The following is an 18,066-nucleotide window of genomic DNA, read 5'->3' as shown; positions in this document are numbered from 1 at the left end:
TCCAAATATTAAATCAATTATTCACTAGAACATTTGTACATGATGGCAATCATCGATCAAAAATCAACAAAGCCATGCACGTGCAAACTAGTAGTCATAACAAAGTGTAATATCAAAAGGGCAGAATCCAAACGCGGCCTTAACACGATTGTTGATAACAGTTGGTTGGCTTTTCACTAAGGTCGCGGTTAGTTTTTTCCTTGATCGATCCAATTTTGCTCCCGAGCTGCTCAGGTACACCATTCTCTAGGGTTTCCGTTTGGTTTCCAAGAAAGCTAACGAAAATTAAGAGAAAAGTTTTAATCTTTTCTTTTTCATGCGTTTGCTTTCCGCCCAATGCTATGATCGAGTGGAGCTTGTTCGTCTTCCCGGGTCCTTAATGATGATAAATTTTAGACAGATTCAAGTTTTGTATTGTTTCCTGTATTTTCTCGGCAACAAAACGGACAGGACCGTAGTTGGATCTTCGAAACACATTAGGATGGAAGAAGAATTATGGCAATATGAAGCTCACTGTCATTTGTTGGTGGATATGATTTTCTTAAAGATCTTAGTTTGTGTTTTTTTTTTTTTTTGCTGAAAATCGGGTGTTTGCAACGGAAATGGAGAATCTCAGAGAAATTTAGGCTCTGTTTGGTTCTGTGTCAAAAACTGATGTTGAAAATGAATATCAAAGATCGTTTGCAGAAACTGTTTCCCCAAAATTTATTTGAAGACAGAGATTTCTTTCTTTCTTTCTGTTTTTTGGATTGTATATGATTTATATTCTATTTTTTTTTATTTTTTTGCTGCTTTCATTTTTGTGGCTTTTGGGAAGTCCACAATCGTAGTTTTTTCGTAGCGAAAAGTAAATTATTTCTCTTCTCTAACTTAATTCCTGAGTTGTTACAGGAACAGACTCTGTCATTGATTTGATTAGTTAAACCAAAAAAAAAAATGGATAGAATTGTTCAGTGGAAAAATCAACTGCTACAATATGTAAATCAAGCACAACAATGGCTTCAACGGATGTCATCAACTCCACTTTACACTACTATTGGCGTTGTATCCCTATCAACCATCGTCATTTTTTCAAGTTCGTTTCCCTCACCTCTTGTTCTGTATCTTCTTGACTCGCATGACAAGTGTGAAGAATTGACCCAGAAATAATTTTAGCCCAATTTACTTGTTATAAAGATGAAAAACAATCCGTAGAAGCTTTTAAATTTGTTTTAGGGAAGTTCATTTACGACATTGTTAGAAAACAGGTGATGAAAGTGGAAGGAGAAATCCCCTTTTTTTTTGGGTCTTTACCTTAACTGATTTTCAGATGACTTCATAAAGGTTGGTGCCACTTTGAATTATTAGACTGAACCACTGTTGCCTCAGCTGGAATGCCATAAGACCTAAAAGCCTTTCATGTTGTAATGTTAACAAGGCTTCCTTAATCCTGGCTTCCTATCTTTCAAAAATTGCAAATGATTTCTAACCTCTCAAGAGGCACTAACTCATCATAAACTAAGTCCAATATGTTCTGCAATGAGACCCCATTTTGATCTTAAAAAGAATGAGGGTATGGAAAAGAAAATGTTGAAACTTATTTAAAGATCGATTCCTGTATCAATCTGTTTTCAGAACTTTCCCTTTCCTTTCCTTTCCTTTCCCTCATCCTTGAGATTCAAATAGAGCTTAGATGATTCAAACATTTACTGACCTTCTTCTCCTAACTGATTGCTGCAGTTCGTTGGTTGAAGCCAAGAAAATCCAATACTATTATTCTTGCTGGACTAAGTGGTAGTGGGAAAACCGTACTTTTCTATCAGGTAGGAGCTTCATTTTGATTGTCATGTAGACAAATCAGAAATATTGCTTGTGGAATATTTTTTGGTCTTCTATGAAACTTCTGACATGCTTTTGAAAAGTTTTTTGTCCATGCCCATAATAAAAAAACAGTTACCTACTCATTTCAAATATGTTAATTTATTAATATAACAGAACAGGTGCTTCCTCTGTGGTCTCATTTATTTTAATTTTGAATCCTCTTTCTTGCCACTCCAGATTTCTTTGTACTCTACACTTTTCTTAAACAAACCATTCCATCGTTTCATTAATTTTGGTCTTTTTCACGCTATTTCCTTAGTCCTGGACTAAGTAATAACTTTAATCCAATTTTACAAGTAATTTCACATTTTTTACCTAAAATTTCTGGTTGGATTTCATTTAGTCGAATCTAATATCTTTTACCCTCTTGATATCAGGGATAAATGGTCATTTTACTCATGTTTATATGGCCGGGAATGGTCTTTGGTTGTAGATAAGCTAACGGGAGCACCTATCAAGAAAAGTGATTTGATTTTTGTAGCACAGACCTTGGCTAAAGCCTAAGTTGCAAAATGTGCACTCTAGGATTTAAACTATGGAAGGCTTTATGTGGTTTCTTTGGCTTCCAAATAAACCAACAAGGGATGCCCTGGATGTCCTGCTAAGTTTCTTCCTTTCCTGGTTTAATTTTGCATACCTTGATCCCATCCTACATAGTGGTGACAACAATCAATATAAGGTTAATCAGACAACATAAAAGTTGTATGTGCTAGGTTTAACCATACAATTTCATTCTTTCCTGCAAATGCTGGTAAAACAAGGCGTCATTTACAAAAAAAAATTCATTTATCAAATAGAAGTTGTTGGAGCAGTACAAACACTGTTATTTTCTATTGGTCTTATTTCCTTTCCAACTTGGAACAGAGATCTGATTATGGGGATGAGTAAGATGATTAGATGGATCTGTACCAGAGATATAGTCAAAAAAGCCTTTTCATTCGTTGACCTGTTTGCTCTATGGGGGAACTATCAAGGTTTCTGGGACCTGTTGTTTGATCCATACCTATTGGAATCATTAGGAGAATCCGACCATGTTTCAAAGTAAATAAATTTGTATATTTCTTTCATGTTATGATAGTTATGTCAGTCTTTCATGTGCCAGCTTCGAGATGGTTCTTCACATCAAGGAACTGTTACTTCGACGGATACAAATGAAGCCACTTTTGTGCTGCAAACTGATCCCTTTTGGGTAATATAATGTGTTTCAATAGATGTTTTTGACCTATGCTCACTATGACATTAGAAACTGCATTTTCCATGGCATCACTTTTCATGCTGCTTGGTCACTGATATATTTCTTTATTATAATTTGCCTCTAAGGCCATGGTTAGTTTACAAGGGGTTAGGATGGGATGGAGGGGATTCAGGACTTATTCCCTATAACGCCAAAAAATTCTAAGTAATTTCTCAAGAAACTTTGTCGGGAGTAGCCCAGGACCACCGGCCGGTACTCATGGGTTCAAGCATCAAGCCCATGAGGAATCCAGAAACTCTTGTGCTGGTTACAATTCATTTCTTATCCATCTTGACTGCAACTACTTGTTCTGTGCCTCCCTTCTCCAGTGGCAATTTAATATACGAACTTTATATGGTGCTTCAATATTTTTTTTCGTAAGGCAAAGTAGATGAGATTTTTGCAATTTCTTAGATCCCCTAGAATAATTAGGTAAATTTTATGTTGGGCGTGGTGAATGGTGGAGTAACCTCCCTGCTGATGTGCCTTTGTTTTTATTTGGTCCTAACATGAACCTCAGTCCTCCAGTAGAAAAGATAGCATCTGTAAGATATCTAAACATGACTCTGTTGCCATAGACATAAGCATGCCCTGTGCATTAAGGTTCCAATATCAAACCTCAGAAGTTCCATTGTAATGTCTTGAAATGTTATTTTTAAATCAATCACACTGCATTTTCTTGGTGAAATGGTACTCACAGAGGTTCTTTATTGGAAGTAAAGATTTCGTTCTTGGATCATTATAAAATCTGGTTCTTTTTCATGTATGTGCATAATTATTTAGTATCTGCACACTTATATGCAATTTCTTCTCTCTTTGAACAGAAGGGAAAGCGAAGGCTCATTCACTTGGTTGATGTTCCTGGGCAATCCCATCTTCGATCTAAACTTGATAAATACTTGCCCCAAGCAGCTGGCCTTATTTTTTTGGTGGATGGTTTAGAGTTTTTACGACATTGCCCTGCAATTGCTGAGTACTCACAAGCCATATGTCTGGTTTTGACACACCAAACACACATTGAGTGCTTATTTGTGTGCATATGTGTGTTTGTTTCACACATCTGCAGTATCTAAAGTTTCTTTGGTATTTTATGTGAAAGGTACTTGTTGGACATCCTGACCAATACTACCGTTGTGAAGAGAAAAATCCCTGTGCTCATCGTCTGCAACAAAACTGATAAAGTAACTGCACATACCAAGGAATTCATTCAAAAACTACTGGAAAGGGAAATGTATGACTTCACTCCTTTTTCTTCTCTAGATATTAAATATTTCAATAACTACCACTCGGATTCGCATCATATTAGAGCTTACAAGCTGCAAAATACATGTAATATCTAATTTAGCTATTATATATCCATAGAAATGCCCGTCTTCTCATCCCTTTTTGCCACCTTGTTAGGTGACAGGTGCGAGTCGTTGGACTGGATGGAGATTTTTTTTTCTTTCTCTTTTAACTTTTCTCCTTCCAATTCCCTTCTATGCTTGCATCAGGAATTTGGAGCTTGAAAGTTTAAACTGATGGCATTTTCTGGAATTTGTTCATAGCCAGCTGATTCACTTCATCTCTTATGTTGCTATCTCTCCTTTATTTTTAGAGAATAATCCACAAAATCTGTCTACATAGTATGCTTCACTAGGAAAAATAATTTCTTGCTATTTTAGTCATAGTAAGCTAATGAACCCAAATATTGTTTGCTTGCTTATTTATAGGTTGCTATTGAGTGGATGCTCCATGTGATTTCTAAACACTGCAATTTTGCTTTCGATTTGTTTGCTAGTTAGTTTCTAATGATATTATTCGATCATTTGTTGATTACTAAAACAGTTTCTGTTTTCATTCCCAAATTTTCCCCATTATTTACAGTCAAAAGCTGAGGGCATCAGGAACTGCCATTTCAGAAGCTGATATTGCTAATGAGTACACACTTGGTGTAACTGGAGAAGCCTTTACCTTCTCCCAGTGCTGCAATATGGTTACTGTTGAAGAAGCTTCCGGACTGGTGGGCGAGATATCTCAGGTTGAGCAGTTCATCACAAAGCACCTAAAGCCTTAGGCTCTGCTACAATACCTTCATTGAAATCCTGTTTGCCATTTCCAGAGGCATGAAGTGTGATAGCCCTTGTCTATTGGAAGGCAGATTTATGGATGAATTTGATCATAGAATGCTTGAAGTCAATGCTGGTCAATACCCGATGAATTAGAAGAATTTGGAAATCCATATGCAGATCGAGTTTGGTTCGGTTGTAGATCATTTCCCATGCTTTCAATACAGAAGCTTTTATCATTTAAATTTATCGCAAATTTATTCTAAATGCATACTGCACAAACCAAACTGCCCAAGGCAGGCTATGCTAATTGATACCTTTACTTACAGACAAGTGCCTTTTGCAAACTCCTCAGGCAAATTGCATTAAAGGGAGGCAAAAGCTGAGTTTTGGTTTTGTATAATGTCCTTTTGATCCAGTTCCAGTGTCACCTTCCAAAGATCTTCATTCTCCTTTAAAAAAGGGGGATGTCTGGTCTGACACCTCTTATCAAATCCGTTTACCAGATCTATATTTTAGACCAATCCCTTTTAGTACAAAATACCTCCTTCAAGTGGAAGCTGCATCAGCCTCTTCACACTTTGGAATAAATCACAAAACAATTTGGAAACTAGGAATCTCTCTTTTGTGATTATTTTGGGGCTAATTCAACCTATCTAAACATGAAAGCAGGGGGGCTGATCATTGCTTGAAAGCACCATATTACTATACTGTTTATTTCCCCTTTCTGCTGAATGAGTGCTTTATAAAGTTCAAAGAAGTGGTCGTTCTTTGACTTGATCTTTTTTGACAGGTTATGCCCCACTGTAGGAGAATTTATAGAGAACCATGGCCCATAATGAGTAACTTTGTGAACTGGGAGATATGCCATAGTTGGAGTTAAAATTATCTTCTTATTGATTATGCAGGGACTTTAGCCCTTGATTTGGGGCTGCTTGTCTTCTAAATTAGTTTCCTTTGCTTGTCTCTCATGATTGGAATCCACCCAGTTGTCTAAATGATGCCAAAGATTGTCATCATTTGAGATCTTCCCCAACGGCAGACTCGTTGATTATAGGTTACAATTTTAGTCCTAATCCATCCTAAGCCCAATATACTTACTTTTGTGAACCTACATTTTTCACATATTCCTACTTGATGATGAGATTCGATCTCAATGAAAAAATTATTTGAAAACTGATTTTTTTTTTTTTTTGAAACCCTAAGACCAACTCCATGTAAGAAGAGCTAGTTTGTGAACTGGGAATGGATTTAGGAGTTCAGGTTACCGTAATACCCCTCTAAGTCCGTGTTCTTACAGTCTAACATTTTGTTAATTAACAATGAATATGATGGTCAATGTAAGATGAACAAATGAATGAGTAGCATGAAATGCTGAACTTTTAGGAAGCCAACCAACAAGAAAAGGAAGAAGAAATAAAATACAAATACATATTGGAGGCCATATAAAAGGAAGAATTTCTGTGTGGATTTCCATTTTTTTTTTTTTTTTTCATTTTTCAACTTGAGGTTGTGTGTAATTACAACTATGCCACTCCTTTGGGAATGGTTATATGAACAACTAAGAATGTTGTTTTCATTGTTTATCTTCAAAACAAAACTCACTACATTTCCCATAATGTGAAGCATTTCTCTATGACTTGGGACTTAAAACAATAATCTGTGTGCATCTTTCTTTCTCTTGTATACTAGAGTTGTTGTTACTAAGAAGAAAATTCACAAATAATAGGGACCATGAAACCGGGTAATCGCCTGAGTTACCTCACAAGTGATGGGACTCAGGAAACCATTTAGCCAAAAGGAAGTGTTTCAGCTTCATGATCAACGCAAAGACACCATAGCATGGGATATGCATCAGTGCTACCGACGAGTACCTGCAAATTCCAATTCAGCCAAACTTAGTAGATAAATTATTACCTAAGATGGTATTAATGTCCATTATTAGATAAATCTTGCTAGCAAGCTCATGAAACTGTTACAAGCAAGCAATCTTTTCAAATAAAATTTAGAGTAAGGTTTTCTATTACATACCATAATGGAGAAAAAGGAGATGACAAGTCGAGAAATGGATATGGCCACCTGTTATAAAAGTGGAAAAGAGTTAAAGAAAGAATTGAAATTAGATGTGTTTGTATTGCATAAACACAAAAAAGAGAGGTTTTACCAAAGTGAGACAATAGCATGGACGATCCACTGGAAAACAACGAAAACAATTGTCCACAGAAAGAAGTATGCGATCCGAAACCAGGGGAAACGCTGATCAAGAAAAAACCATTCAGAGACAACAATCAAGCAAATGAAATTAGAAAACGAATTGAAATAGAAACCACCATGGAACTGCAACTCACCAAGCGATTCAAAACAGCATCACCAAACAAGAACACAGCATTGATAGTATGCATATTTATAATCAACTGCCACAAAAACAAAAAAAAAAAATTAACATCATTGGTAAATGTCTGTTTTGTAGTATTGGCATAGTAAGTATGCAGAAAAATCATGATCTATTTCAATGATACCTTTGGTGATCATTTTAATTGTTTCTACAAAAATTTCATATTTCAAGAAAAATTCAATGTTCCAGGCTACTTGAAAAATGTATTTTTTTGGATAGAATTGTATGATGATGAATGTAGAACTGCATGAAGTATATGATACTTACAAAGTTCAAATTGTAGTCTTTGATGGTAAGAAATGGAACTATTATGAACCAAAACACGCAATCTGTGAGCATCACTGCACCTGCATTCATCTGTTCACGAGAAAAGAAACAGAAAATGTCAAAAAATCTAGTGTATAAACATTAAAACCAACAGAAAGATCTCAACATTATTGTCAAGGGTTCAGCTCCATTCTGCTTGGTGAATCGCTATTTCATACAATAACCAATTACAGCAGGCTACATCATGGTATGGCACCCCATGGAGGGGTGCCACAATCAATTCTCGGAAAAGAAAAACTGAACAAACATTAAAGCTTTTCAACCTTTGTGCCATGGTGGGACACACCAATTTTTCACTTAAGATGAACCAGTATGAGCAAAACAGAGATGAGCAGTAGTGATGAAAATTTGAAATTGATAACCAAATTTACATGCTGCATGAGAACCAGACATCGTATTATGCAACTAAAAATTCCAACAAAATCATGATTGCAATACACTTTCACTATATTAAGTTCAACAAAGAGTTCAACTGAAAAGTGCTAAGAGATAGGAACACACAAAAGCTTTCCAATTGTTTACGGGTTTTCATCAATTTACCTGGAAAATAATTTGAAACACATAAGCCCAAATTCCGGCAGCTTTGCGGACATGTTGTCTGTCATGGGAATGTGAAGTTTTTGCTGTATTGGACAAGTTAAAATTTTCTCCATGCACCCTGCCCTGCTCTGCGTCTAAACCCGCATCATCAACACTTTCACCACCAACTTTGTTGTGATACTGGTAGCATCCATACATGGAGAGCAACGACCCAAGCTACAAATAGGCAAATGTAAGATTGTGGGGAAATATAGACAAAAAGAAGAACAATGTTCAAGAGAAGATGTAGATATTCAAATAGCCCAAAAGAAATATGCATCCGAAGGTAGATGACATACCCCAAAATAAATTGTGATCAATGTAAAAGTCCACCTGTCCAACACAGGAAAGTCACTCATTAGAACAATATAAAATAGGATGGCTTATGATTAAATTAACATCGGCATTGTTCTGAGAATCATGTGAGAATGAATATCAAGACCAGCTTTCATCTTTCTTCAAATTTATGTAAGTCCTTCAAACACCTATATAGCCATGGACCAAAAGATCAGAATTATTTCCAACATAAGTCTACTCATTAGTTGGCAGAAGCTGCCATCTCTGTAATGCCCAATACCTAAATATAATATCTGTTTCAAAGCCATTGATGCTCAACCATAAAAGCCCTCTTTCGAGTTGAACTTAAAGAAGAAACTGTATGAACATATGATTAAGAGAGTAAAGACAATACAGATGCCAATTCCTATTGTATCATCATTATAGGTGGAACTGAAAGAGAACAACTTACTGAGTATAGAAGTAAAATATGCTCCCTCCATCCACAATGGCATTGATGATTAGCAGTACCAAAAGAACAAAGAATGCGAAGACCCGGAAAGCCAGCAGCCAAACAGGGTGGATTTCTTTCAGGCATGGCTTCCAAACTTCATCCTCATACAAAGCTCCTGCAGTGTCATTCTGGGATTCTCTGTTTTCATGTTGTGAATTGCGGAAACCTTCGTATTTCCATATGAGAAAGGAAGCAAAGACAGTGGACATCAAGATCCATATGCTGCAAAGCAGTACCCTCCAGTTAAGCCAGTAACTTGACGTGGTTGTATCGGAAGTCATGACTGGCTGCCAAGAAGCTCTGGAGTTTCCTGTTAAAAAATCCATGGAGTTACTTCTACTTCTCTGATTTTTCACTGACTTTATGTTTGCCACAATGCCCAATTTATTTCCAAATCATTACATGGGAAAGAAATGAAAAGAAACTTAGATCACCAAAAGCCCAGAAAATTAAGAAAAAAAAAATTGAAAGAATTTGAACAAATTTTTAATTGAATCAAAGGCCCCTGGAAGCGATTCCCAATGAAAGAAAGAAAAAAACCAAAGGAAAATTTTCAGGTTTACAAGTCAGATGGGAAAAACCAAGAGAAGCTAACAAATGAAAGAATTTTCACTACGGGGAAAACCAGGAGGAGAAAAATCTTCTGCTATAGGAAAAACTCTAGGAAACCCAACCCCCACAGACCCAAAACGCAGAATAGTTTATCAAAATAAAGCTCCAAAAACAGTGCTGCAGAAAGCCCATTCCTTAGAAGAACAAAAAGACAGACAAGGAAAGCTCAAATGCTCGAAACCCAACAAACCTCCCATTAACTCAGAACCCAATGACTGCCCAAGACCCAGACATGCAGTTCAAAATACCCCAATATAGGTCAGAAAACACCAAAACCCATAACAAATTTGACCTCATTATCCCCTAAAACAACGCAAAGATTCCAAACTTTAGGTTGGTTTTTGCCCAGAAAGATAAAACACAATATTATACACTTAATGACATTAAAGATAAAAAGCAAGAAGGAGAAGAAGCTAAATTCCAAGCAAAGAAAAGGGCTGATACTTACAAGAGAAAGCAAAGAGAATGGGTGGTGGTGGTGTGTAAGAAGAGATTCTTTGCTTGTGTTTCTTTGTAGAGAAAACTAGTAAAGGCAAGACATAGAAGAGAAAAGGGTGCTCTGCTTTGAGCTTAAGCTTCTCTTTTTATCATCATCCCCATAAATAAAAATACACTACTCTCCCCACACTCTGGACCTCCACTGCATTGCATTGCATGCTTCAATCTCCATACATCTCCATGCAAATTTTTTAAAATCTCATTCTTCAAGATTTTGTCACCTTTTCTCAGTCTTTCAAGAAAATCTAGAGAGAAAAAGAGAGGAGAGAGAAAGAGATATTTGGATCACAGACGGAGACCCATCTGCTATTTTAATTGGATTTCATGCTGGATTGTCTTGAGATGCTTTTTCATTATATAAATTTAGCTCTGGTTTCTTCCATGTCACTGTGCCCTCCGTTAAAGGAATAAAGCAGCGGGAGCACGGAGAGAAATTAAATCCTACATTCAACCACTATGGCCTTTTGCTACAACTTCCTCTGACCCATCAACCCATGATCTCCACCGTTGATGGGTCACACTAATCAGCCACATGCCAAAATGAAAATGTGATGACAAGCCATGAGTTGGTGACCCATGGGCCATAAAGACACAAAAGTTAGGCCTGTGATATAAAATAGTCACAGCTGTGGTACAACCTGACACCCTGTGATGACATCTGTAAGGGGCAATTTGGTGATTTTGTAGAAGCAGAACACACCCTGAAATTACCAACCCTTGTTCCTGTGTTTGGGAACTGGGTTTGTCTTTTTTTCATCAATACTGTTTGAATGTTTAGCTGAAGTCACAATTTTTGTGGTCCAGGTGACACAGCCCTTTTCCATGTCTTGGATATAATTATACCCATTTGAGGGAAAGAAAAGAAAAATAAAAACAGAAATAATTCATTTTTTAATTAATTGAAAGAAAAATTAGATCCACACACTTCTAAAATTTTCTTGTCTGAATTTATTAGTCATGTTTTTTTGTCAAATTTATTGTGATTATATCAAAACATCTTTTATTCTCTTTTATGCAAAATGAAGTAAAGAATCACATGGTAAAATCAATGGTGGGTTTTGTTGGATTGGAGAGAAAGAAAAGGAAAGAAAAGGAAAGAAAATGATGGAAAGTTAAAACTTAAAAGGAGAAAATATCGGAAATGGGTGGGGTGAGATTGACAGGCTGGTGATTTGGAGGGATGTCTGGAGGACAGGTGTCAAGCTTAGTACGATTGTGACATGTCTGATGCTTTGTCATACTTGATCCCCAAGCCCCCCAATCCAAATTCTCCATTGTCTGCATTCTACACGTTGCTTCCATCAAGGGGTTACGCTGAATTTGGTGGGCTTGGTTGCTTCTAGGCCTCCTGGAAAGAGGCTAGAAAATGTAGTAAAGTAAATGGCATGTAAATTTCTGTAAAGTGAAGAATAATTCAGAGAAGTTACAGCATTACTCTTCTGGCAAGTTCTCATCATGCTTCGATTACCCATTACAATGGAATATATGAGCATGACAATGGGAGAAATTTTGGAAATACCTCTATCTTCTTGGCAATGGGAAATGAATGAAGGATACTAATTCCCCTTTATGGATGGTTGGGTATGATGTCTTGAATTCACATGGGTTTGCACCATCCAAATAAGAATAAAAATAGGATAAGAATAAAGGTTAAAAAAAGTAAAATTTGATTTCCATGCTATTGAATTTTTTACTTTCATTCTCGTTCTAGAATATAGTCCAAAACAGTAATGAATGGAATTGATTCGTTATTCCCATTCTTCATTCCAGAGTTTATGAATGAAGAAAACTTTAGCATGGAGGCAAAGAAGGTATTCTATTTCTATTGACATTCAAATCCAAGAACAAGCATGTTTTCTATCACTTTTGACTCTACTACAAGCTCAATCATGGCGGGCAAGAATAAAAAAAAAAAATCAACTGTGTGCGCGGAAGAAACAGTACATACCTTCCATGGTGAGGAACACAATGCAGAACCCACTGGAGTTTCAGAAAAGAGAAAAATGCAGGAGGAAGTATAGCGAGGAATTGATAAATAACATATTCAGGCCAGTTTACAAGTTTCTATGTGTGTACGAAGGACTTTGGCACTCGGCACACACGGTTTCGCGTATTCGGCACGGAAACTTGCCAAGCAAGCAAGTAACCCAAAACCCAACTGCACATTTAGCCTTTTTTCCAGGAAAAATACGGAAGGAAAATAAGTGGGGTTGATGATGAGGAAGGTGCAAATGGTATGGGCCAGTTTAGGAGGTCGGCAAGCATGACCAAGCTGGTTGTTTCATGTTTCTGGTGCAGTGAGGAGGTGAGTGAGAGGACAAAGATGTGGAGAAGTAGTTGCTCACTTGTGGGGGGCAGCATCATTGATGTTGCACATTGTCCTTGTGTGCCCCTAAGCATAAGGGAATCGTGTGTGGAATCACATTGAGGCAACTGTTGTGAAGCAAGTATGAACTTCAAAACCCAAATTCCCACATCATTGAAAAATGCCTAAAACCCCTACAACTATGACACCAAAGATAATACATAGATCACTCAGTATACCATTTAAGAAGGCATCAGAGAGAACAAACGAGGGGAAAAAAAGAGCAAAAAAAAGGAGAGCGAAAAGAGTTATGTCGTAGAAATGTCAAAAATAGATTTTATTTGTTACTGTCACACTGCCTATACATTCATTCGAAAAATCATACTCTCCAAATGGGTTCTCCAAAACAGCTTCACAAACGAATGCGATGTCTAGTTCCCTTCTTGCAAAATCAACAGAGAAGTAATTTGGAGAAACCCATTTGGGGACTCTGACATTATTCCATTCAGCTCTATCAGTTATCTTTTCTTTTCTTTTCCATTTTTTCTCTTTTGGAAGCTTTTCAACAAAGTACATCACCAGTTAGAGCTCCACCTACAATAATTGATGAGAGCATATCCCTATACAATATCCTGATAATGCAGGTAAATCAATACACAGCATCACCAAACACAATGCTTCATACTTCAGAGCATTAAATTGAAAGTAAAATGGCCTTTTCACCTCTTCAATTTGACCAAAATCTACAGCATCTTTAGGATGCAACACTCCTCTGCTTCTCCATTGTGGTATAATGATTCACATCTCAAATGTATCAGACTCATCTCCGAGTGTGGAGAGAGAAAATGGGGCAATTGCCACATTGAAAGTCTGAGAACCCACTTTGTCAATATGTTTCATTTCAAAGTCACCCTCCTGCACAGCAATAAAATCAAAGTCAACTTCAACGAAAAGAATTGTGCAAATTGATTTTAGGACTTCTTGATCAAAAAAATAATTTGACTTGTTATCGTAAAAAGAATTAGATGTCACCAGTGATAACAAGCATAAAAACCATGCGCAAAATGAGTTTATTTTTGGATACTTTTCAGGAAGTTCCATTCATTGAACTTGCACCAATGCATTCAGGACAGAAAACTAGATTTTTCAATAGGTCAAATAGTTCCTCTATATCAGAAAAAGTCCTGTGGAAAGTCCATGCCAAATAAGGTGTTGCCCCCTCTTATGCAAGTCAAGCAACATGATTATGTTGGTACCCACCATGGAGTTATGGCAATTTCAGTCATATGGATACACCTTTGACACATGCCCAACAAAAATTATTAAGGCTGAATTTCATGATGTGGAAAGGCAGATACATGAAAAGTTTTCCGAAACAGCAAAACCCAACTTAAGTTGTGCTTGGAGGTGAAAAAAAATTTAAATACTCATCAAAACAAAGTTCCATAAAAATCCTCCAAAATGACGGAATTCCATACCCATGATAAGTTTTTATAGAGGTTTATATCATATACTACTTCAACAATGATGCCATATCATCATTAGGTTTTTTTTTTTTTTTTTTTTTCTATCATTCAGTGCCAGTGCAATGGTCAAAGCTTCTTTCAGCAAAAAAATAAAATAAATTTTTTCTCCTAATTTTATTTTTAAAGAACAGATGAAAACCCAAATATTAATTTTAATGGAACAAATAAAGAAAGCAAAATTATTCCATCTTACCATTCTTCCATTTGGAGTGCTTAATGGGCATGCAGATGAGTACTCAAAACCGGTTCTAGGAAGTATAACTGGCTGTTCACCTATGACACCAATCCCCCTGTGAACAAAAGAAAAATATAGAATTCAATTCGAGGAAAGACAAATGTATCTTATGCCCCTTAGTAATATGAAAAAGCAGCAACATATCTATGAAGATCATAGATAGCATAAAAAGGGGAAAACGAGAAGAAGGAAAACCTAACCAGACATGCTCAATTTTTCCATTTGCATCTGTTATAATCCAATGCCTTCTGAGAAGTTGAACAGGGCGGTCTGAGTTATTGGTAATTCTTATTCTATACGCAAAAAAGAACTGCCCTTTTGAAGGCTGACTTCGACCTTCAATGTACACACTTCTAACTTGAACCCTGATCCCCTGAACAATTAGGAAAATTCTGATAATACCCATGAAGCACTTAGAATCAAATAGCCATATAACACTGGTATATTAATACAGTTTCCATTTTCTGTATCTATGCTAATCAAAATATCCCACAGTATGACAGGATCAAGAATGAATGTGACTTTTACTTACATTTGATTAAAAGTAACAACTTTTCTTTTTCCTTCTTTTTCAAAATTACTATTTGGACGGTTATGATTAAGTAATTGATTGTTCAAGAAAAGTTAGTAATTTGATTATGACAGAGGGGAGTTTCATACATGCCATATCGACCAACACTTGGCATCAATAATTTTTGACAATCAATGAAAATTATATTTCATAAGGAAAACTGAAAGGACCTTAATAAGGCAAAGATTGAAACTACTTGCATGTGACATAATCAGCAAATATGAGAATTAACCTTAAAACCATCACATACAAATCAGGATGTTTAAATCATACCACGGTTGTTGCGTCACTTGAACATTTTAAGAGAGAATGCGGTGCAATTTCCTTAAGCTCATCACGGTATCTAGCTGCATCCTGGGAAAAGGTTACGAAAATCAACAGATCTATCAGAAAGTTAGTAGATGTAACAACTTGAAATGAACAGACATCAGATTTCAGAATATGATTCCTAGCAACTAGACTCTTAATATCAAAATTTGAAACCAGAAAATAGAAATGTTGCCTTGTCCATTATCATAAAACAATCAATCAAGGTACATGTCTTTTGTCAAGGGTTTCTAATCATGATGTCCTTTAAATATTTAAATGAAAGCTGGTGGGGGAACAATAAGAACTAGAACCAGAGAGAAATAGCCCCAAGATTCAGTGTTGACTTTTAGAAAAAAGTACCATCCATCAAGATTTGAGAATGGTCTATGTTTGGTCCTCAACCTGATGGTTTATAATTGGTTCTCAACCTGACATTAACCTTTTAGGTATTGATGCCAAATCATGGCAGGAAAGGGGCTGTCATGAAATTTGGCTGAGACTAGTTGGTGGTTAGGCAAACAAACCCTGCCAGTCATGAAATTTAAACTCATGCAATCAAGGAGTAACCCAACACAATTCCGCTAGACAAGGAAAGGTTCTTAAAAAGAGGACAAAAGGCCCATTTTATATACAGAACGGTGTTCTCAACAATTCCCTAGTATAGGAAAGGATCCCAACAAAGAGGATAAAAGGCCTATTTTGGCATAGGAAATGACATCGATCTCTTTGGTATTTGACCTCATAAGGAGCCAAATGCCATGCCCTGATGATAGACAGACAAAATTAATGTGAACAATATTAAAAATGTAGCTTTACACATTTAAAATGACATTATCAAAGATCACAAAGCCCATTGCACAGTGGAACACAAGATAGAACCAAACCATGAACTTTCCAAATGGAATTTAGGCAGCATTGACAATTAACCCAGATTCCAAAACCTCCCATTCAAATTGAAAGCAAAATAATATGCTTGAAGAACAAAAAGGTGGAAAAGAAGAATTGGGCATTCAAATCAGGTACCTCAAACCTCTCATCGGCGACTGCCTCTTTAATCAATCTGCGAAGACGCAAAACCGGCTCCTCTTCCTCAAATAATCTCAATGAATCGCGTAGTCTAGCAGCTTCTTTGTAATCCTACAACCAAAATAAACTCATAACAACTAAGCATATTTAATCCATTTCTCCATGATTGACTATCAATAAAACCTGACACAATTCAACTGTTTGGTTCCCCAAAATTCAAAAATCATATGTTCCATACAAGTACAGATTTTTTTTCTTCTTCTTTTTTAATGAAAACCCACCTCTATCAAAATAATAATAATAATAATAATAATATCCCATTCAAAATTAGCATTTTCCTCCATTTTCTAATAATTGACATATAAATCCCAACAAACCACTCCACTTCCCAGTTGGGTTTCCGACGAACGAAAGTGGGATGTAGAAAGGCAAAACACAGACACCATAATACAAACCCACATCACTATACATAGAGAGAAACAGAGAAGAGAACCTCAGATTTTGCAGCAACCTGCAGTTGCTGCTTCAGAAGAGCGTAAGTTTGACTGCGAGAAAGAAACGAACTCGGGCTCTGATTCTCCCCATTTGCCCCCGAAGAACAAGCAAAAATCCTGCAATTTCTCCTAAAATCCCTACAATTCCAACCATCCTTTCTCGTCCCTGTACAATGGTACAGTCGGCCAGGCCAAGAGCGCTCCCTGCCAACGTTCAAATCGGGAAACCCTTTGAAACTCAATGCATGCATTTCCCTTCCCTTTCTCGAATTTTTCTTTCCACTTTCTCACCCACTTCGAATTAGAAAATTTTTCCGGGAAAAATTTGTGCGGTAGAGGATCAGAGAATTCCAACAGTGAGTGTCATGATGGAGTGCCCCGGGCCTTCTGTTAGATGAAATTACTAAACCAGCCCTGACAGCGTTGCTAATCTAAGACCAAGGTAAGGGTAGTTTGGGTAATGACAAAAGGGATCTTTTTTATTTGCTCATGGTTGGTTTTCCGCCAGAGCCACACCAGCAGATTTTGGTGATTATGGTAGAGAACCTTACACGTGTCGCCAAGTAGTGAATCTGGAGATGTCCACCGTGGAAAATATGGACGGCCCCAATACTCTCTTCCGCTGTGATCAAGTGTGAGTCCATCACCCATTGGCATCCACAATATCAGCCGTCCGATTGAAAATGAAGGGCGAGTGACCTTTCCATTTGGTCAAAGTAGAACTACACTCTCAATTGTAAATATAATTGAAGCTTCAATAGAGATGATTGATGTCGAGAATGTGGTCTTTTTAACTAGAAAATAAGGTTTTGGTCAAAGACAAGACAATGATAATTTAAGAGTATGCTTACATTTGGGGTATTTGGTTTCACTTTCAACCTTATCCATGCTAGACACAATTAACCAATCACACCAAAGGGACTTGCTTCTCATCGTGAAAGATGATAAATTGATTTGGAGAAGGATCATTCATTCCTACAAGGAGAAGGTTGCTATGGAAGAATAACTAGATGAGTTGAAGACTAAAGTTTGTTCAATGAGAGGAAAAATTGTCCACCATTTTGTTAATCAAATTGTTCGTGGATTGGTTAATGCTTTATTTATTACGAACAAACTAGAAGTGAACATAACACCAAGGTTTGCATTCTTTAATTTTCATGCATAGTACGCCTAATAAGCTTACAAGGGCCCACATGGTTTAGTTTCATAATCTCTTGAGTGAGTTCATTTCTCATTTCTTGAAGTTGTGCCACTTTT

General features: G+C 36.7%; 3 protein-coding genes across 5 annotated transcripts; 1 reads left to right on the top strand and 2 right to left on the bottom strand.

Annotated features, from left to right (window-relative positions):
* The first annotated feature begins 101 nt into the window (after positions 1–101).
* On the top strand, positions 102–5,560 carry LOC100853033 (uncharacterized). Of its 2 annotated transcripts, none has more exons than XM_010664851.3 (7): positions 102–234; positions 892–1,075; positions 1,720–1,802; positions 2,963–3,049; positions 3,919–4,067; positions 4,194–4,325; positions 4,961–5,560. In XM_010664851.3, the coding sequence occupies exons 2-7, from the start codon at positions 937–939 to the stop codon at positions 5,148–5,150; spliced, it is 780 nt and encodes a 259-aa protein (XP_010663153.1). In that variant the 5' UTR covers positions 102–234; positions 892–936; the 3' UTR covers positions 5,151–5,560. The 2 variants fall into 2 exon arrangements, with proteins under 2 accessions (XP_010663153.1, XP_003634279.1); XM_003634231.4 differs by having other exon boundaries at positions 134–234; positions 883–1,075.
* Positions 5,561–6,588: 1,028 nt separating this feature from the next.
* LOC100245004 (uncharacterized) lies at positions 6,589–12,767 on the bottom strand. Of its 2 annotated transcripts, none has more exons than XM_010664853.3 (9): positions 12,292–12,767; positions 9,192–9,543; positions 8,743–8,776; positions 8,405–8,620; positions 7,805–7,894; positions 7,491–7,556; positions 7,307–7,398; positions 7,174–7,221; positions 6,589–7,016 (listed from the first exon to the last, which is right to left on the bottom strand). In XM_010664853.3, the coding sequence occupies exons 1-9, from the start codon at positions 12,296–12,298 to the stop codon at positions 6,905–6,907; spliced, it is 1,017 nt and encodes a 338-aa protein (XP_010663155.1). In that variant the 5' UTR covers positions 12,299–12,767; the 3' UTR covers positions 6,589–6,904. The 2 variants fall into 2 exon arrangements, with proteins under 2 accessions (XP_010663155.1, XP_002282364.1); XM_002282328.4 differs by lacking the exon at positions 12,292–12,767 and adding an exon at positions 10,294–10,806.
* Positions 12,768–12,964: 197 nt separating this feature from the next.
* On the bottom strand, positions 12,965–17,312 carry LOC100267315 (uncharacterized). The gene is made up of 6 exons (XM_002282347.4): positions 16,809–17,312; positions 16,313–16,426; positions 15,254–15,334; positions 14,610–14,782; positions 14,368–14,464; positions 12,965–13,563 (listed from the first exon to the last, which is right to left on the bottom strand). Exons 1-6 carry the CDS (start codon positions 17,058–17,060, stop codon positions 13,447–13,449), a joined length of 834 nt encoding a protein of 277 aa, XP_002282383.1. The 5' UTR covers positions 17,061–17,312; the 3' UTR covers positions 12,965–13,446.
* Positions 17,313–18,066: the final 754 nt, after the last annotated feature.

Source organism: Vitis vinifera, chromosome 17 (genome assembly GCF_030704535.1).
Source record: "Vitis vinifera cultivar Pinot Noir 40024 chromosome 17, ASM3070453v1".
In the NCBI taxonomy this organism is placed as follows: Eukaryota; Viridiplantae; Streptophyta; class Magnoliopsida; order Vitales; family Vitaceae; genus Vitis; species Vitis vinifera.
The sequence above is the reverse complement of the archived record's forward strand: the minus strand, read 5'-3'. Positions and strand labels throughout refer to the sequence as shown.